Source organism: Numida meleagris, chromosome 3 (genome assembly GCF_002078875.1).
Source record: "Numida meleagris isolate 19003 breed g44 Domestic line chromosome 3, NumMel1.0, whole genome shotgun sequence".
NCBI lineage: Eukaryota > Metazoa > Chordata > Aves > Galliformes > Numididae > Numida > Numida meleagris.
Genome location: NC_034411.1, coordinates 4,052,687 through 4,073,932, shown reverse-complemented (window position 1 = coordinate 4,073,932; position 21,246 = coordinate 4,052,687). Strand labels below are relative to the sequence as shown.

At 43.2% G+C, this 21,246-nt stretch overlaps 1 protein-coding gene across 4 annotated transcripts in view; it reads right to left on the bottom strand.

Moving 5' to 3' along the window:
* Nucleotides 712–21,246, bottom strand: part of SLC24A3 (solute carrier family 24 member 3) — a 147,823-nt gene continuing 127,288 nt past the window's right edge. For 2 of the 4 annotated variants that reach the window (XM_021391630.1, XM_021391632.1), the window contains exons 9-17: nucleotides 20,809–20,862; nucleotides 19,565–19,710; nucleotides 17,609–17,769; nucleotides 16,749–17,025; nucleotides 15,516–15,682; nucleotides 14,206–14,320; nucleotides 13,737–13,849; nucleotides 3,331–3,396; nucleotides 712–2,332 (exon numbers count right to left, since the gene is read on the bottom strand). In XM_021391630.1, coding sequence (XP_021247305.1) covers nucleotides 2,183–2,332; nucleotides 3,331–3,396; nucleotides 13,737–13,849; nucleotides 14,206–14,320; nucleotides 15,516–15,682; nucleotides 16,749–17,025; nucleotides 17,609–17,769; nucleotides 19,565–19,710; nucleotides 20,809–20,862 — 1,249 coding nt within the window. In that variant the 3' untranslated portion in view covers nucleotides 712–2,182. The remainder of the gene's footprint in view (nucleotides 2,333–3,330; nucleotides 3,397–13,736; nucleotides 13,850–14,205; nucleotides 14,321–15,515; nucleotides 15,683–16,748; nucleotides 17,026–17,608; nucleotides 17,770–19,564; nucleotides 19,711–20,808; nucleotides 20,863–21,246) is intronic. The other 2 variants (XR_002436829.1, XM_021391631.1) reach the window with 2 other exon arrangements.

Here is a 21,246-nt window from a genome sequence, read left to right as displayed (position 1 = left end):
CATCACTGCTAACATTGTTTAAGGAAGGATTTTAGGCATTTTAGTGGTTATTATTAATATCATTAACAAAGAAGGAAAGAAACAACCACAAAAAAAGCAACAAGAAGGTACAAGAAGGGCTTCCTAACATGGGCACAGTTACGAGAAGACTGCTCCAACAACAGGCTGCATGGCTCAACGGGTAGCAAGACAACTATTTTCCAGAATGAATAACAATAACACAGGCATGGCATTGACTCTGTTCTCTGTCCCTGGGTACACCCTTCTTCTTGCAGGGATCCACAAGTATGCTTTATTTGCTGAGGCCAGCAGGTCATGGCTTTTTCCGATGGACTTCCCCAGTGGGCACAGTGGCTGCCAAAGGATCCACATATTTAGTGTAACCAACAGAGAAAACAAGGTGCAGAGCTGAATGGAAGCCACAGGGTGTAAATATTTTGACTTACATCATTTTGTCCAAAGAAAAGTAAGCAAAAACAAAAGTCCAGAAGTGAAAATGAAATGATAATTGGATTTGTCTTTGTGCATAGGAATTTTTTTCTTAGTTTAGTTTGAGGTGTTTTTTTTTCTCCGGCTAAGGTTTAGGAGGGTTCTATGGTTTTCTTTTGTGTTTTTGTTTTTGTTTTTTTTGTTTTTTTTTTTAAACCTAGGGTTTGCTATGCCCTCATTACAAATATTTGCCATTGCTTGTACCATAGACAAAAACATTCATCTAGTTGGTATTATATTAACACACTTGCAGTAGAACATATACAAGAAAGGGGAAAAAAATGAATCAGAAATGATCAGTGCTTAAAGTAAATACAATAGCCAGTGCTGGCGAGAATCCACAGTATCAATACAAACAAATGTAGCTGTGATAGTGTTCCTGATGGGGTCGAATCTGCCTGTGTATTAATACAGAATTATACAAAATCTAGCAAGAATACTGGAACAATGAATAGCTAAATTTTCACAATAACTTAAGATCTGTGAGCGAGTCTGCATTGTAGATATTACACATTTTAGAAGCGCCATCTCTCTCTCCATCTTCTTCCCTCCTGAAGGAGGTGTGATGAATCCACATGATCTATTATCAGCGAAGTTCAACTGTTTAAGAAAAAGACAAATATCTGGCCAGGTCCAGTGTATTCTTTAAAGAGTGGCAAACAATGACTTCAGTAACTATGTCTGTGCAAAATATGCCTCTTTCCTTTTAAAGAAACCAGTGTCTGTAACTCATTTAGAAAAGTTTTGACACGTACTTATGTCCTCAGAACAAATAAGACGTGAACTATAGAATCCCCCCAAAACTACAAGAAATCTGATGAAGCAAATAAAGTTCTGACCTTCTGTTTCCAGGTGTAGATGACTGAAAAACAGGACATCTCCTCGGTAGCCCTCCTGGGCTGGCAATCAAACTATTGCTTGGAAATACCATAAACACCCTATTAATAAAACACCAACATTAACAGTAAAGCAGTAGCAGTGTTTATCCTTTAAATCTATGTTTATCTTCCATTCCTCATCACACCTGTACAGGATTCATTATTTATGGTGCAGTCACAGTCTGTTGCCTTGACAGTCTTCTTTTAATAAGCAGTAAATCCACTCATATTGCGGAGTACCTTGAATTAAATTCCCGTATTACACTGCCCTGTGACTTTTGGATCGTTACAGGAGACCCAGAACTCAGAAGGAGAAGCTGCAACAGATGATGTTGATCTCAGGCAGTAAAAAACCACAACCAAAACAAACAACAACAAAAAAGCACAACCAAAACAATCCTAGAATTCTCCTTGAAAATCAGCCCCTGTATGAAGTACCCTCTTCTGCATTGTAGCAATAGTCTTAAGTCATAAATTAGATTAGTCTTCCATCAAATAACTTAAAAAAGGAATTGTAGCAGACCAGTTTTGCCTGGCTTGACGCCAGTTAGCAGCCAGTTCATCTAGAGACCAGTCACTGTTCAAAATCTGAGCTAAGAAATCACATGAATGTTGAAAAAAAATTAATCTTCACATCGATGCAGGATTTTTCCAGGTTGTGGGGGTCAGGGAGAGGGTAAACCAAGATGGGGCCAGAGGTCCTATGGACAGGATATACTTCACGACTTGGAGGTGCACCGCATTCAGGAGATGCCAGCCGTGGTTTGTATTGCACAGGTAAGAAGAACGTTCCTCCTGACAGTCTGCAACGTGCATTAGTGATCTCTGCACATCGGCAAGTTCACAAAAGTGAAAACATTGAATTCTGTCATGATGGAGAAACACAGGAAGATGCCATAAAGGGAAAGGCACACACACCCTAGCTTCTTATCCAGTTTCCATTTGTTCATGTGGACGCCGAAAACCTACAATAAACACAGAGTAAGCCACCACAGCAAGATCAGTTTGAATAAAGTGGTAAATCCCTTTGTCAATTAGGGGGCATGAAAATGACTGTTCCCATGTCATATACGATCAACTGGAAGTAATCATAAGGTAGGTACTGCAACAAGTGAGATGTAGCCCACTGCTGAAGTAAAGCTGAACAGCTCCCTCTCAGAGCCCGATTGCTGGCCCAATGGTCTTAAGCTTCTGCAATGAATTTCACTTTAGTAATTCAACTATAAGTGCTTTAAGAGGCTATATTCCCTTCTATTCATTTTTAACACTGCCAGTGCCTCTCTGCATCTCAATCTGGAGCTGAACAGGCTAAGACTTTGCCTGGATTTGCTTAGTTTGCTCCAACACAAACCTCTTGCAGTTAAAGTCTCATGTGCAAGCGACTTGTGCTGGTGTGCTACATGGAGTGCTCCCTGCCACAGCAGCTGGTCTCAGGATTTGGAAGATGACACAAGATGACACACTAATCCTATTCTCTTTATTTTTCCTAGTCCACTTTCATGATGGACTTGGACAGGCCAGGGAATGGGAGCCACTGGTTTCAACAGAAACACTGGCACAACCCAGCACGATTTGTTCTGGCCCATGTTGTATCTTGGAAGGCTCTTACACAGCAAACTGTTCAGCACTTTCTATATCTCTTCAACAGGAAAATGCATCTTTTCATACATTAAGGGATCTGCTTCAATGCTAGCATGCTAAATGACTGGGGATTACTAGTGGACCTGCCAGGGGTTATCCTGGGGAAAACACATAAACATGAGAAACATCCTGTGACAGCGACAGCTTCTGTCAAGAGCCAGATTAAGGTCTTGGGAAGTTTACAATAGGAGTAACCATCTCTATCCCTTAACAACAGCCTTTGCAATTACTATTGCAGCTAGAGGTGAGAAAAGAACAAGTGAAGGAAATATCTGTAAAATCACATTTTTTGGAAATAAAGGACAAAAGACTAGATACATACTGTGACAAAAACAGATGCCAGCAAGAGACCAACAGAATAGATAAGTCCTCTGCTGTTTAACCGAATCTGGAAAAGAAGGAAGTTTACAAAATCATGTCACAATTTCAAGCAACGATATTTCTCTCTGCTGATCATTCTATAAACCTCAACTGCTGAATTCCTGAACACTAGCTTGCAAGCTGTCAGAGCCAAGTCAGACCATTACATCATGTTCTATCAGGAAAATGGATCTGCTTGCCAATTACCTTCTCTCTGAGTCCTGTGAAGAACAAATGGGAGAAAGGAAATTTTTCATTCAGGTGTCAGTTAATGCTTCATAATGCAGGAAAACAAGCAAGGACACACACAAAGACCCCTTGATTTGGTGGTAGGTGGATGGTTAATCTTAAAGGTCTTCTCCAACCCTAATGATTCCATGAAAAGCAGAAGCCTTAGCCTAATCCTGCAAATGATCTGCAGACGAGAAAAGAGTTCTCAGAATGAACGCTCACCCACTTCAAACAACACTTTTTTTCTCCTTGCAGCTGGATTCCTTTCTTGTTTTTCAAACTGCTTTTAGTCCAACAAAGAATTCAAACTATGCCACAGTATTATTTTCTCAAGTGTCAACACAGAAAATTAGTGATGCATGCAGTATCACTGGGCAATTCTCAGCACTCACATCCTTTTGGTCAGACTACGAGACAGCCCATTTGCAAGAGAACAGTGATTATTGCTAATGTAATGATAAGCAGCACTGCAATTTCATGACTGACACCATGCACGACTGCTGAGGCCCTCCTATCATTCTGTCTCACAGTCAGGGAAAAACTGCTCACCCAGTGAGCTGAATTTTACTCCCAAATCCCAAGCAATTATTTAGCTTAGTTCCCAAAGTGCAACCGAGGGGAGAGTCTGACTTCCAGAGTCAAGAATGGGGTTATCAGTGCTAGCATTTCACAAACCTAAGCCTGCAATGAACTCTGTCCACCCTGGAGCCTCCATGAAAATCCGTGCTGGAGACAGGCAAGCACACTGCAAAAAGACACTGTGGGGAGGGCTTCTCTTTTCACCTGTACATCCAACACTTGCGGTGCAGATGGGTTGATGGTTGGACTTAGTGCTCTCTTTCAACCTTAATGATTCTATGATTCTATGTTCAATACTTGTGCAAATGGCTACAGCCATAGTGACCATTAGCTCTGAAAAGTACTGCTGTATTTCTTCAAGACATAAGCTGTAATTGTATGTATGTGCAGAGGACATATTCACATAGTTGTTACATGCACCATACATGCAGCATTCTCAGCAGACTGACTGTCCAAAGAAATGAAATATTTGAATTGCTTCAGAATGTGAAGGCCAATTTTGGCATTAACTGCTTAAGTGAAGGTGAAAAATGTCATGTCCCACTGATAATGTGAATTTCAGGTTTTAAGTGGGAGGCAGAAGGAAGCCTATTTCTGCAGCTATAGAAGTCTCCAAGGCCACTTCCACTTGCAGCTTCTATTACTAGTTCCCAAGCAAACACCGAAGTTTTGCTGAAATAAGAACTGCTCTTGGGATGAGACATCATGTTTTGACCCAGAAGATGCCTTTCTTTGATAGTGGTTTTCCTTTAACATTAAGGAGCCAGGGCAACCTAATCTGGGGGTTCTGTGCACACATCACTGCTGCATGTACAGACAGTAGGTCCTCTTCTCCTGCTTCCACTAATATGAGCAGTCCATAGAGGACAGCCAACCTGTATTTCCATCTTAGTTATTCTAAAATGCAAATAGAACACAAAGCAAATCCACAAAGACCTCAAATAAACTATCTTTGTGTATGGGAACTGCTGAGTCATGGCCTGAACCACTGATTGAGCACCTGGAGGAAAGACCCAGGCAGCCCTGGGAGCACAAGTGAAGGCAAATCACTGTGTGACAGGGAGGGCTGGAGCCTGGCTCCACCTCTCTTAGGCCTCATTGAAGGGCTGACTGCCACTGAGGAAGGATGTCTTTCTGGAGATCCTTCCTTGGTGGACGCCTTTCCCCGTGAACCCAGAATCTTCTGATATGGGTGAGCGATCTACTTCTCTTCCCTTGTAGCACTTTGCTATCGTGCTGGTCCCTCCACCTCTTTTGTAATGCCTTTTCCATCCTGTTGGTCCTTCTGATCGCTACACTTTGTATCACAAAAAACTAAAGCCAGATCTCCCCTACCCTAGACAAGCAGTAATTGTCCAGGAAAGGCAGATGTTTACAATAAATTCCCATCTGAATATTTTGTTAGGAATTTAGTATGACCAGGGCCAATGTCTGTAAAAACTGTCAGCATGAACTATGCCAGTTGGAAAGGAATCGACAGAAAAAGGAAGCAAATGAAGCAGACTGAATTATTTCAGCATGGAAAATGTCTGAATTCAACCTGAAGTGCAGACGCTGCTCCTCAGTTACAGCACTAGCCTCCATAAGGAGAACAGACACTTGTAAAGATGACAGTCTGTCAGGCCTCTGACTACAGTGTGCTGAAGATGGTGCTTCCAAAAATGTCTGGGGCTGCTTTCTTTGGAACATCTTCAAGGCCCCTCCTTGGAGGGCACTCATGGGAATAGCTGTTGCTGTTAAGGATTATTCAAAATTAAGAAATGTATGCTAATCATTTAAGACACACTGACGAATGTAACAGTAACATGCATCATGATGCTTATCCCATGAGGGCAAAGTGAATGGGGCAACCTCAGCAGCAGCATGAGCACCAGTTGCCCCTTGTTGTGGTATTGCACTGAAAAACTCAAGTTTCGCTCCAGGTGAACAATTTTCAGCTCTGCTTTTAGTTATCTAGCAACGTTCCTGGCCTGGAATCAAGCCCATCTCGTACTGCCAGCCCAAACTATTAGCTATTAATTAACCTAGATGACAAGAACTTTCCTTTATGAGGCTTGGTTGGTCCCGCAGAAAGTAAGGATTTCCTGGGAGGAATGAAAGGGTGATTTCTAATGCACTTTTTCTTTCTGCACTGCTATAATCAGGCTATTTATTAGAGTCATTGTCTTTTTTCAGATTGCCTCACTCTGCCACTGAAGTGGATTTGAAGTAGAATTGAAGTGAATTTAGTAGAATTAAAATCCTTCCATGCACATAGTAAAGCGTGGTTTCCTTGGAGGAAAAAATGCTAGCTGAGGAATGCACTTCGTCCGGAAGCTCATTTGGCTGAACTAGATACATATCACAGCTGTACTTTGTGGAAGAAAAAATGAAACTCTTTGAGCACAAATCCTTGTCAGTGAGCTCAAAGCATGGTAAAAGCCGTGTAGAATACCAGAGGTGGCTCAGGGGGTGATGCATAAATGGCATCTCCCTGCCATGCCACGAAACAGGCAGAAAGGGGACTGAGGAGGCCAAAGACAACAGGCAATAAAGCAATGAGAAGGGAATGAAAAACAACAGAAAGATAGCTAGAGCAAACTGATGTTGATATAAGCATGTCTTCAGAGCAGAGCTGCCCTGGGAGGGCTGTAAGCTGGTGCCCATGGGTGGGCACTGGGTGTAATTCCAAATGCACTGGACTTCTGGAACACACACTGTGCAGGGTTACTTTATCTGCATGCAAATGTCTAACTAATCTGGCTTGCTGACTATGTGCACAGCACCTGTGGATGGTGTGCACAGGGGAATAGCACAATTCAGGCACTGTGCCTAGGGCCTCTGGTTTATTTAAGACAGCGCTGGAGCAAGCTGATTCACACCAGTACAAACCTCCCTCATAATAGATACAGTTCCTCTTGAAGCCTGTTGCCAAGACACTTCTTCCTGAAAAGGTTTCTTGGAGCAATTCAGTGCTTTGAGATCCTTGCAGATTCAACAGCTCATATTGAGAAGAAAACCAAAACTATCTAGGTCTGTTCAGGTCCAAGATGCAATGGTACTCAGGCCTCTGAGGGATATTTTTTGCTAAATATACTCAACTCCATATATGCTTGCTCCAATATACTAACTCCAACAAAGAAAGATCTCCCGGGAGCCTGCTGAAACTCACTGCCAAGCTTTTTGGGAGGCTGCAGCCAGAGGGCTGGGAGATGTTCTCCAGTAAGTCCTGCACTGGTGTTTCAACAGGATAAAAGCGCATATTCCCTTCTATCAACTCTGCTACTGGGCACTGAGGCATCTAATTCTTGCAGTAAGAGTAACCAGAGGACGCCTACCAAAGCTCTTGGCTAGCCAACGTCTAGTTCTGGAAGTAGAAAAATAATGGAAACCTTCAAATATTAATAAAAACAATGTTTATTTCCAACAAACACTGCTGTTACTCATCTAATGCCAACAAAGAGAGGACAGGCTTTCAAATGTGCCTGGTTTGGATTTGTTCCAAGTCTTCTGGGCTCTGGAAAGCAGTGCAATAAATGGCGCGCAGCAAGGGTTGCTCATTGGAGCACGAAGGCAGGTATGACAGCTGCCTATTGTTTTTTACTTCCTGATAACATACTGCAGGTTTTCCTGCAATCCCCTTCTGTTTAGGCCTGTATTGCAGCCACCTGCCCACAGCAAAGGCTGCAATCACAAAAGTCACAAGAGTAAGCATGCTGCTTTAACTCTCTCTTCAACCCTGGTGGCCTCACCATTTTCTAATCCTATGCCCACCTGTCTGTTTCAAAAAGAAACATGAACCATGAAACACTTCATGTAGCACTGATCAGTGGTTCTGAGATACTGTTACATCCAAATTAGTCTGAACAGCCACTGTTCACTTATTTTTCCACTCCACATTTGCCTACAGAGTCCTTAGCTTTTCTGTGGTTGATTCTGGACAACCTGCTCCTGTTTGACAAGCCTCCCAGAAACGACAGTGCTGGAATTACTGTTTTGACTAACTACTACTTCACTGTTGATCAATTCAGCCTTTTAACTGTGAGCATGGGAGCTCAAAAGACTCTGAAATCTGCTACAAAAGATTAAGAAAATGTGTCCTTGATCTGTCACATCAGGGTACCAATCTGTCAAGTAGCCTTCTCAAAGACAGGTGATATTTCCTCAAGAGTCGGTGAAATACCTTCTCTCAGGGTACACGACCACGTATAAGCCCGGGGAAAACAAAGCTAGCAGAAGCTTCAAAACTCACCGTAAGGAAGGGGATTTAATTCCAGGTTTTAGCAAGGAGCAGAAAACAGGGCATCAGCTGGAATCTTCTTAATTATGGAAGGAAAGGCTCAATTCTCTGCTTAAACATAGGAAATGCTTCTACCCCAGGGAGAACTGTCTGCAAACGAAGCACTCGCTTGTACTGCAAGAAGGAAAAATCAGCATTCCCAAACCCTCCTTTGAGGCTTGGCTTGTATCTAGCAGCTGTAGTGAGCCAGAAGAACTCTGTTTTGACTGACTACACATAAAAGGCTTGCAAAAGTTCAAATCCTACTTTAGCCTCAATTTAAATGCAGACATCTCCCTGCATCTTGTGTAGAAAACATGAAGATGCTGTCACCAACCCCTGCTATTCCCAGACAGCTCTTGCAGGCAACAAGAAACTGAGCTAAACAGCAGAGGAAAAACAATGGAAATAAAATCAATGTCATTCCATTCTTCAGTTTTCCTTCAGCTCCTCGCAATTGCTGAAAGGAAAACAAGGAGCTAGTGCAAAAACCCAAACTGGTTTTGCTCCAGGGTGCAAATATGAGAAAAAAAATACTTAATTTGAGAATATTCAAAGGACTCTACTATGTTTCCAGTACCTCAGTTGCAGAAGTCATAGGTCCCAAGTCTGCTCAAGTATTCTTTTCCTGCAGTGCCCTTGCCAGGCAGTGGAAATTCAGAGTAAGATCCTGCATTCCCAAGTCTTGCCAAGAGACAAAACTGGATCTTCACAAACTGGAAATTCAGACACGTACTGCATTCCTGCAAGTTTCAATGGCATTTCCTTCCCGGAGCTCTTTTGAGACACCTGAGAAAGCATTCCTGCTTTGCTCTGCATCACACCATTCTCTTTGCAGAAGGTATATACCCTGGAGTATGCAACATGGAGTGCTGTGTGTAGACACACAAGGTATTAAGCAAGAAATGCAGAAGTTATGGTTGGAGGAAATTCCTCCATTCTTAGGAGATTTAGAAGAGATCAGATACTTTTGCTCTGATACAGCATCATCATCCCAGTCTCCACATCTGGGGAGTGAAGGGATTCAATTCATGTAAAATATTCCAGAAACTTTGGTCTAGATACAAGCCTCAGAATTCACCTGCTGCCATGCCTGCCTTCAGTCTTTTGGGATCTGCTAATAAATTAATCCATTAATACTTGCTGAGTTGCATACTGCTGCCAGAGTAAGTGCAGCACATCCCATTGCAGATGCAACTGTGAAAGCTAGAAAGCTTGCTTGCTCAAGTTGTTTCCCTTGAGCGTCCACTTACCACTGGATTTTCTCGTGTCTAACAAAGCTCACATTAGGGTTCCTCCAGCTCCTTCTATGGATAGACCTGAGTATTCTTACAAATGTAGACATGAACAAATGAACTTGGATCCTCACCCTTAAGCTAAAATTCCTGTTCCCTAAAATACTCCTGGCTCACATCTGTTTTAATGGCTTCATATAAAAAAAAAAAAAAAAAAAAACATCTTCCCACTCTGGATTTGCCAGGCCACTAGGGAAGGATCTTTACAGGGTTACTGACCCAGTAACATATCCAGGATGCATAGCTGAGGTGAGAAAAACTTTTTCAAAGGCCTGTCTAGGTACAGAGGGATGCTGCTTTTTTTCTGAAAGCCCTTCTGGCATGCTGGCCCAGACACAGTTGATACCATGAGGCCAGAGCTGCAGCAGGAGGGCAGCCAAGCGACCTCTGAGTAACAGAGACAGAAGCTCCAAAAGGAAGCACAGAGGGAAGGCAGGCATATTGCCTGGGCATTGATGGACGTGCAGAAAGAACCACTGCTGCCTGGTGTGCCAGCTTCCCACACTGCATCACATGCAGGCAGTGTCCCCCTTCAGACTGGAGCTGACCATCCTGCCCTCTACCTGTGGGCTACCCACATCCTACATCTGGCCCAAGCCCCCTGCATGGGGTCTACCCTGGTTGCTGCCAGGTATATGACAAAACCGGGCAGTAACTGAGCCTTTGCAGGACAATGCTTTCAATATATCGACGCTTCACAACCAGCCACAAGCTTGCAGGTTGTGCCTCGACCAAAGCTCAGTGCCTCCAACCAAAATGCACCATCTGTAAAACGGACTCTGAAACATCCATGCCTTTAGGGAGTTTAAGGAAGGCTCAGAAACAAACTTTGTACGAAAGGTGCTAAAGCAGACTGCTCTCCACGTTAAGAATGAAACCCCATAAACCTCCTGAGGAGCTGCTTGGTTGGCTACAGCATGAAGCCTCTTCACTGCACACGGCTGAGGAAGGTCAGAAGGTGCACAAATTGCAGGACACCATGCCATGTTGTGCACATGCACACCACAGTAAGGGAAGGAGAAAGGGAACAGATCCTGTCCTCCCTTTCAGCACAGTAACATGTGGTAACAGAGTTCTGCCTTTACATCAGCAGAAGAGGGAACAATATTTGGCCACAGGGAATTCCAAATCAGGCAGCCTAAAACAAGAGATACACTGGCATTGGGATTTTACAATATGATGTTCAAGAAGGCCCCAAGTGCTCAGCCTTTCAGAAAAAGAAGGCTGTTGGGTGCGTATGGGAAGCTCCTCTGTTTTAGAGCTTAACTTTGAAATCACGCAGTCTGCTTTTTTTCTGGCTTCCACAAAACATACCACTGCCATAAAAGCTTCTCTCTTAAAAATGCACTGACATTCTACTTTCAGCAAGAGCTTAACTTTAGTACAGTCTTCCTGTATCAGACATTTTGGGGATGAAGTATTTGGGTGGCTGTGAAAAAGTAATCTCATTCAAACAACTGGTTGGTTTGGGGTTGTTTTTTTTGTTTTGTTTTGGTTTGGTTTGGTTTTTTTTTGTCTTTTCTTTTAGAAAGCTGTTTCCCTTTGTACACAAGACAGGAGAATCACAATCACTATTACCGCGTATGTGTGCACATAAGTGGGGTGGTCATGTCTTGAAGCCTGCTTCTCCAAGGATTTGGAGTGAAGTACAGAATTCCTAAGTGAAAACTAAGACAACCCTTTTTGCTAATTGTGGGACTGTTTCCAAGGCTGTTTTTTCCACCCATGTCATCACAGTGTACAATGAACATTTTGGGTGTGCTAAACAGTAGCAACATTGCTGTACCCCCAAGAAAGCTGGCTGCCTCTGCTCAGTCACTTGTTTTCATTCTTGTCTAGGAAACAAACATAACCAATACAGATGAGCTACAGATAAGTTACTCCTTAGAGAAAATGACTGTATTCCTACAGCACTGCTTCCTTTTGTCAATCCTATATTCAAGGAGAGGAAGGGGGATGAACCAAGGAACTGGATGCTGCCTGACTAACACCTGGGAAAGTGATGAAGCGAATAATCCTGGGAACCATTTCTAAACACATGAATGACAAGAAGGTGATTGGGAGTAGGCAGATAGACGAAGGGGAAATTGTATTTACCCAGCCTGATATCCTCCTATAACAAGATGGTTGAGGTGGACTTGCATGAAGGGAGAGCAACATACGTTAATTGCACTGACTTCAGCAAGGCGTTTGACACTGCCTCTCATACATCCTCACAGACAGAGGAAAAGCAGATTAAATAAACGGGTGGCGGAGTGGGCTGTTAACAGATGAACTGCTGCATTCAAAGGGTTGTGTTCAGCTGCACTGCATCCAGATGGAGGCCAGCAGTGGAGACTAGTGGTGTACCCAGGGGTCAATACTGCTTAACATTTTCAGTAATGGCATGGATGATGGGGCAGAGGGCACCCTCAGCAAGTTTGCAGCCAGTACAAAACTGGCTGGAGTGGCTAATGCACCAGAAAGCTGTGTTGCCATTCAGAGGGAACTGGGAAAATGCACTTCATCAACATCAACAAAGGGAAATGAGAAGTCCTGCGCCTGGGAAGGAAAAACCGCATGCACCAGTATGCACTGGGGCTGACCAGTTAGAAAGCAACTTGGCAGAAAAAGACCTCCTGGTCCTAATGGACACCAAGCACAAGCCCACAATGCACCCTTGTGGCAAGCAGCACCAACAGCAGCCTGGGCTGCATTAGGAGAAGTGCTGCCAGCAGGTGGAGGGAAAGGATCCTTCCTCTCTTCTCAGCACTAGTGAGACACATTTGCGGCGCTAGGTTCAGTTCTTGGCTCCCCAGTGTAACGGAGATAGCAACTCACTGGACAAAGGGGCTGCAAAGATGACTTAAGCCACTGCAGCAGCTGACATACAAGGAGAGACCAAGAGAACCAGGACTGTTCAGCCTGGAAAAGAGAAGGCACGAGGGCATCTTCTCAGCATGTGTAAATACCTGATGGAAGGGCATAAACAAGGCACAACCAGACTCCTCTGAGTTGTACCCATTGAAAGAACAAGAGGCAATGCACACTATTTGAAATACAAGAAATCCTATCAAAAGAACACTTTGAGCTAGTTACTGTGAGGGTGATTAAAAGTGGAACAGACTGCTGAGAGAGGCAGTGGTGTCTCCACCATCAACAGTATTAAGGAATCAACTGGACATGGTCCTAAGAACCTGCCGCGGCTCACCATGCCTTGAGCAGAGGTTTCGGGCTTTGATAATCTCAAGAGGTACCTGTCAAGCTCAAACATTCTGTGATTCTACAGTCCTAACTTTACAGTCACTTACTGATAGCAAAGAAGAATCTCTCCTACACTGCTGAGTGTGGTCCAGCTAAAAGCAATGGCAACTTCCCTCTGGGATTTCATGGTATCTCCTGCTCTTCTCTCTCAGAAGGGAGCTTCCAACAGCTCCATGCATAGTGTGCATCTGTCATCATTTGGGAATTACTGAGCGGTTCTATTGGTGTTGGCTAGGTTTCCTCAAATAGTGAAGCTCTGCAGTGTTTCCAGATGGTAGTCATGCCCTGATATACCCCAGTTATTTAACAGCTTACTTCATCTTTCAGCACATTAACAGTTTAAAAACAGTACCATTCCTCTTACTAAAAGCCCTACAGATTTACTCTGTCCCTTACATTTCAACCATGCATTTACCCTGTTTGTCTCATTGAACCAGAATCATTTTCCTTATTTGGAATATACTCAAGGGCACAAAAACGCAGTGAGTTAGTTTATTTCAGCACAAGTTGCTGCCTTTAAGGAGGAAATGGAAGTACTTGTCCTCCAAAGCATGGGGAATGTATATGCAAAAGTAATTGCTGCTATCCCCAGATCAAAACAGAGCAAAACTATTTGTTTCTTCAAAGCCCACCCACATGATTTAGGACTTTTTTGATAGCTCTAGGCAGTCTATATAAAAGCTTGTGTTAAAAACAACACCACCACCACCACAGAGATATGCACAAATAAATAAAACTAATGCAAACAAATGTAAGACTTACATATGATCCATAATTCACTGCTAGGGTCTGCAAAGCCCACGGGAGGCCTAGGCCAATTAAAATATCAAAAACATTGCTTCCAATGGAGTTGGACACAGCCATATCCCCCATACCTGCAGGAATGGAAACCATGTACACTCAGGCATGTTTCAGAAAAATACACGGCACGTTCTGCACAAATCCACAACAGTAAATTTAAATTTGGAAGACAGACAAACAAACAAAAACCAAACTGAATTTTTGGAGGCTTGAAGTTGGCACCCATGCCATAGCTTGCTACACACCATCGTTAAGAACCTCTTAGCTGCTTCGCAATAGCAGCAAAATTCTTTTCCTTTGTGCTTGCCTTCAACTTGAGCCTCAGGAGAAGTGCTCTGAATTCTTTCACATTCAGAACACGCATCCTAAAGAAGACAGTGACACACAGAAGCAATTCAGCAGCAGCCTGACACCTTGGTGATGAACCTACCTTGCCTTGCTACGATAAGGCTCGCCATGCAGTCTGGCACACTGGTTCCCGCTGCCAAAAAAGTGATGCCCATTATCACGTCTGGAATTCCCAGTGTGTAGCCAATGATTGTCACCTAAGGAGTGGAATAAAACTGTCAGGTGGTTTATAAAGAATAAAATCAGAGACCAGTTTGGTCCAGCTCTACAAGATGCTATGAGATAGCGTTTATTGCTCAGTGCAAACTGACACTTTCTTAAAAGAGAAGCAGTGACAGGCTTTCTTCATTTTTTTTTTTTTTAAATTATATTCACCACCTGGCAGAGGAAAGTACTGACCTGCTATGTACGTTCTTTGATTAGCTGCTTTACACCTTTCATCCACAATTTTCCTGACACTAACCTGGAGGAGAGGCTTTACAGGGGCTTACTGCCCTCTGTGACAGTCTTGGCCGACGCTCACAGATGTTATTACATACAAACAACAGCTGAGACGACACCAAAACATCCCCAAGGTTCATTACATTAACATTACATAAATGTTCTATGCAGGAACACATATACCTATGTCACTGCAAACAGTTCCTTTTAGCAGAAAGGAGATACCTCTAAATTCCTTTGCTACAGCGCCTATGATTGATTAGTGCTCTTTGATCTGATCCACATTTTAAAAATTTGGATGCCTTTGTTTAATGACGCCAAATTTCCTATTAGCCATGTTAAACGCACAGAAGAAAGAGAAACATAATCAGGAATAATGCTTGTTCTTCTGAACTCTCTGCAGCACATCCCAAGAAACAGGAACCACATGTTAGAAGCAGTGACCATGTGGGTTCCAGAATTTCAGCTATAGAAAACTAGCATAGCTTTTTTTTTTTCTTGAGGAACACCTAACCCTCACATATGAAAAGCAAAAGAAAGCAAGTACATTTCTGCTTCCTGTTCAGAGTAGCAAGAGTTATTGGAAACAAAACAAAATAATAATAATAATTAAAAAACCTCCTGTCACTTTTTTTATGAGTTCTAGTACAGGAATGAACTGTGAAGGAAGAGGAAATTTTTTGTTGTCTCCCCATTCCCAGAGGAAAGCTGTGGCCAGAGCTTTAGAGAGTTATCTCCATGCTGCTTTGGTCCCGTGCTGAGACAGACCATGATTTGTGCACAAGTGCAGCAGCCCAATCCAGGCCTCCCTTTCTTTCCTGATGACAGTGCCCCATGGTTGCATAATTCTGCTTAAGTGTAGACTACAGAGTACAGCCCAATTTCTCAAAGCTGACAAAAATAACTTCTGTTGCCTTTCTTAGGCTGTTTTCTGCTTTATTTGGTACATACCATCCACACCATCATGTAGGAGAAAGCTGCAATCCAGAGGGTAGAAGAAGCAAAGGTTACCATGAACCATTTTTCCAAGTGGGGTTTGTTACAGTTGGGCACTGTGAAATACAGGACAAAACTCAATGGCCATGTGAAGAGCCACTTCAATATTTCCATTCTGCCAGCTGTAAAACAAAAAATGGGAAACAAGCATTATTCTAGTTAATATGTAGGTTGCTCTGAAAGTAATGCCTCCTATTTATTTCCATGGAAATGACAACAGGTACAAAGAGGACAATAACATTGTTTGACAGAGCAAATTCTCAGCTACAAAACACTATTTTTCAGCAGTCACGACCATTCACAGTGCATTTTTGCCAGGGATGAACAAGAGCCTGCATGCTGCACTCAGAAAAATCTACACGAGTGGAGGTGACCCACTGTCACTGCTGAAACGCAATACCCACTGCCTCTCTGTGCTACATCCACTGGTTGGTGTCCATAAACATTCAGCAAGCATCAATGAGTGTCATAGATGTGCTTTTTTTCCTACCACATGGGTGGTCAAACACTGGAACAATGACCCAGAAAGACTGTGGGATTTCCATCCTTGGAGCTAACACTCAAGGGTAGATGCAGCCTTTGGCAACCTGCTCTAGAAAGACCTTCTCTGAGCAGAGGTTTGAACCAGACAATTCCAGAGGTCCAAGTCAACTTTTCCCATACTATAAATCAGGTGTTGTTGTGCACAGAACATCTAAATTACTCTCTTTAAGCCCTTGTTTTTTCCCCTGCTTGAACTACAGCTATGCTGCTTGAGTGTGGAGATCTGAATAGTAGTTCCCAAAAACATGTATCACTTGGAAAGGGCAGAAACAGGCCCTACACTATTCTGTCTCTTTTTCAACACCCTAGACCTCAACAGCTCTAGTATGACTCAAACGTAGGGCAGTCAATGGAACGAGATGGGTCTGTTCAGACAGGGACCCAGGTTTCATGGAAGGAACTCCCCAGCAGAGGTTGTTGCCTCTCCCCACCAAACGCAGCTGCAAGGCAAACACGTGAGCTGCACCCAAGCCCAACAGTCTGTACGCTGAGATGTGCCTTGTGCTTTCCAATTAGCTGTTACCTGTGACCACAAACTGAACTGTGAGGTACAGGTACATACCCCAAAGTATTTCTGAGATGCTTTCTGGCATACCCAAACTGAGTTTTGCTTTCTGGAACAACACAAACCCACAAGTTTCTTACTGGGTAGATCAAAAGGTGTGTATGGCCCTTCATGGTCATCATCATCATCATCTTCTTCCTCTTCCTCATCATTTTCATTGTTCTCATTATCCTCATTCTCATTCTCTGTCTCATTGCCAGCCTCAGCCACGTCCTCGTCTCGCCGTGTGCCATTCACGCCCCGCTCAGATGAGTTGCTTGGACCTGTTCCATTCTCCACAACATGCTTGATAGGTATTTTGATCGCTACTTCTGATTCACCATTGGTGTAAGTCCTGCTGTTGATCAGTCTTTGTCTCTGTTAATACAGACACAAATTCTTGCTCAAAGACAGATTTTTAAAAACTTAATGCTTGATTTTTATTTTTTCTTAAAGATTAGGGGAGGAACAGAGAAAAAGAGAGGTGCAGAGTTCTTTAAACACTTGGTTTTAAGGGCAAAGGGGGATCATGCATAATACAATAGTTGCTTGCAGGAACTAGACAAACATCATATAGATAGAACTTTTAGAAGATAAGGACCAGCAGCTTTTGAACTGACTGCAGGGATACAACAAGACAAGGGTCAGAAAGTGTCGTACCATCTTATAAAATTAGCAATGTTAACACCAGATCAGATCAACACTGGAGGCATCTGCTGTGAGCAACTGCTACACGGAGCATAACCACATGATGACTTGAAACTTTCTCTACTAAAGTCTCCATGGGTACAGATATCAAAGGATGATTTAGTACAGACATTCTTAGAAGGATGAAATAGGGAAAAATGCACACAGGGATCCAGGAAAATCATAGAGGTCCATTTTGACCTGGATGCTGTCACAGGCAAGAGCAAATTCAGAATGAGAAGGAGAGAGAGGGGAAAAAAGAGAAGAGACATACCTCATTGATTAGCATGCGGCTGGCCATGGAGAGACGTGTTTTGGGAGGAAAGTGGCTGGTTATCATGATCCGTAGTCCAGCCTCAGAAAATGAAAGCTGGTGTGGGTAAGCAGACAGCAGCTCATCCACCATGATCACCGAGGCTTTACGGTGGAAATTCCCTGCAACCAAGAAACAAAGAGATGCTGAGGTCTTCGCCCACCACCAGCCTCTCTTTCCATCTTATATGGCTCTCAGCAGAATAAGTCTACAGGTTCCAGAGGTCCTTTGTAAGAACTGTTCCTTCAGCCATTCAAACATGCCTCCTCTGTATTTAATTTCTGTCTTTGCATGGCAGGTTTTATAAGTAAGTCACCAATAGGGTATCTCCATTTATTCTTGTTGATAGCAAATAAAATCTGTCCTGCACAGTTTATTGTAGGCCTCTGTTAAGCGGACCATTGCTTTCACAATGGTTACTCTGTTGAGGTGAAGAAGCTGCTGCAATAAGGCAGTGTTAATTCCACTATTGTAATTTGCACTTGTGTGAGGATATTGGCCTCATCCACCATCGCCTCCGTGGGACAGGCACAGAATCCTTGGATTGAGAAAGCAGAGGCAGGACTGGAACACAGCAACAGGGAAACCCAAGATCTTCCCCAGCACAACTGCACTCAGCACTGACAATGTTTGTATTATCATCATCATTCTTAGTCCTACAGCAGAGCACGTCCTCAGGCACTTTCTTTTTTCTGAGACATGTGGGTCACAAAAATCAAGAAGGCCAGATAGCTTTCCCTGGTGACTTTTCACATTAGCATGTCCTGGGTACCACAGAAACCCTTCTGCTTTCCTCTTTGTGGTCCTCAGTTCAGAACAGTGGAAGCTCATAAAGCACATAGTATTACTGGATACCCTCAGCACTCTGACCAGTTGAAATGAGGGCTGTTTTTGACCCAGTGCTACTGTTGGTGGTGTGCCCAGCAGCACCACTCGCCTATCTGAGCCTCCAGAGGCCCACCACCAAGTAAACATAGGAACAATCGGCAAAAAAATGAACCAATCCTTTGGGCTTCCTTCCCCAGCCAGTTTAAGAAACCACAAGGGTTCAAGACCAAAGCATAACAGTGGCTGAGCAGTGTCATGCAAAGAGGCATTCTGGTGTAATTTAAACCAAATCCTACAATCAGAAATGCCTCATTTGTTTGCAGTCTTGAGGTCACAGCGTAAACCTGAGTTTATATTTTATTTTACCAGTCTAGCTGCACTGGTGCAGTGTAGTTATCTTGCTAGCACAGTTCCACTGTTGAGATTCCAAGGCTACAGAGAGCTGTTCCAGTAACAGCAGCTTACCCAAACCACAGCACACCACGCTCACAAAAGCTTTCCTTCTGCCCAGCAACAGGGCAGTGATGTGATAGCAGGCATCTGGTAGACTCAAAGGGTTTGATGTCAGCAAGAAAAAACATCCACATTTCACATTCAGTTGCTGACTGAATATATACTAAATCTCTCAATCATTTTTTTTTTGTGGGAAAACAGCTGGTTTTGTTTGTTCTTTATGGAGTCAAGTAGAAGAAAAAGGGCAGCCTGTCTGTACACAGAGACCAGGGCTACTTTAGATAAGACACATCCCCTTCTCAGTTTAAACCAGTGACTTGGGGAGGCTCTTATTGCTGAGGGTAGGCAGATAATAATCCAACAGTTACTTTACGAACTTGTTGTCTGTTGCAAAGACAAAGCACGATCTGTTACGCTCTGTATGCAGTTTAACTTGTGCTCACCAACGCACACACACACACAGCTACTGCAGCTGAGCTATGGAAGCAATGATTTTTTTAAGCTAAGGAAATACAAGTGGGGCTTAAAGGGCACCTCCCTGCCTATTTCAGCACTGAGCAGACATGGCCAGCCCACACTGCTGGGTGGGCAGACAAACTTGTAAACATTCAGAATGATGCAAGCAGGGTGACTTACTGGAACAGTTACCTTTCTTTAGTAACACCACTGTGGCATCGCAGTTGCTGTTATCGTCCATTTCCGTGTTATTTGCTAATCCATTCACCATGTTTGCAGCATTTTTTGTTTTCCTTTCCAAGCAGTGTTGTATAGTAGAATTGTACCTGTGAACATGAAACGAATTCTAGATGTACCTTTGCCGCTTCTACTTGGACTCCTTGACACCACACCGCCTTTCCTACATTGAGCTCCTGGCTCTAAGGAAATCAAGGCATAGCATGCCACAGTTCCCAACCAATTGCATGCAGTGCAATCCCTCTGTTCCCAGAAGGCTTGGAAACATATGAGAAATCAGTCATGAACAGAGTGTTTGTTTGTTTATCTACATGTAAGTAATACTCCCATAGCAAATAACATTTACTCACCATAGTACAAATTTATATCTTAATCACAGTAGCTCCTGACTATGAGTGCTATTTTGCTTGTGAAGGCACACCAGAGAAACATGAGAACTGTGCTAAGTTCTGGTCTCGACTTTGAAAATAATTATATATTAAAAACATTTCTTTGTTTCTTATCTTATTTTGAGTAACAGGAACTGACACAGACAGGATCTCACCACAAGACTCAAAAGGAAGGGCAGACCACTGTGAGCACCCGGCCAAGGCCTCCAAACCAGACCAACAGCCTGGCAGGTCAGAAACATGTGTTCAAACTACAGCATCACTTTAAGAAAACAGATTCATCCTAGATTGAAACAGCACAGCTTCCTGCTTTGTTGGCCAGTGTTGCAAAGTAAACCTGCCCTCCATGTTAAAGTTTCTAATTACTAGAAGTAAGAGGAATTCTGACTTGTATTCATGGGTTCATTCCCTTCCACCGAGCCTGTTTTGCTGTTCTCACTGAGAATTGCTCTCCTAATATTTATTCTGTTCATCATTTCAAAACAAACTTCTACTCTTACTTGTTGAGAAAAGACCACTGGTGTGCTTGGTGGCTGGTAGGTTTTGTTTAATGTTCCAGTTTAAATCCGGGTTTCTTTTCCACTGGCTTTTAGAAACAAGGGAGGAGGAGGGGAATCAAACAGCAGAACAGGCCAGGTCCCCCAGCATCAACTGGTATGAAGGAAGCTATGCAGTTCAGATGCTCACGAAAACAGTGTTGGTTGTGCTGCAGTTGTATCATCGGGCTCAGAGCAAGGAATAATGAACCAGTATGGGGTTCTGAGCCCACAAAAAAGTAGAGCAGAATCTCTTACTTACTTCATGATAACGATGTAAATGGCATACATCAGCACCAAGACCAAGGACTCCCACCTGCAAACAGAAGGAACACGAAGCGCATCAGAGCGGGACTTGGTGCTGAGCTCCTGCTGCCTGCTACATACTAAAATTCATGGGTTATGTTCTCGTTCGGGGTTTTGGCACATTGCTCTAACCACGCCAAACCTCATTCCTGGCGGCTCAACACTCAGCTTCCTCACTGATGACTGGGACATAGTCAAATATAATTGGGTCTCAAGTCAATTTTAGTTAAAAAGAAAACAAAATGAAAACAAGCCATTACAAAACTCGGCGTTTCAGAAATCCTCTGAAATTAAACACAAATCCCCCAGCAAGAACGTGTTTAAGAAAACACACAACCCAAGCAACCTGACTCCACCTAGTGCTTGTAATCTAAATAGTGCTAGCTGGGTGAAA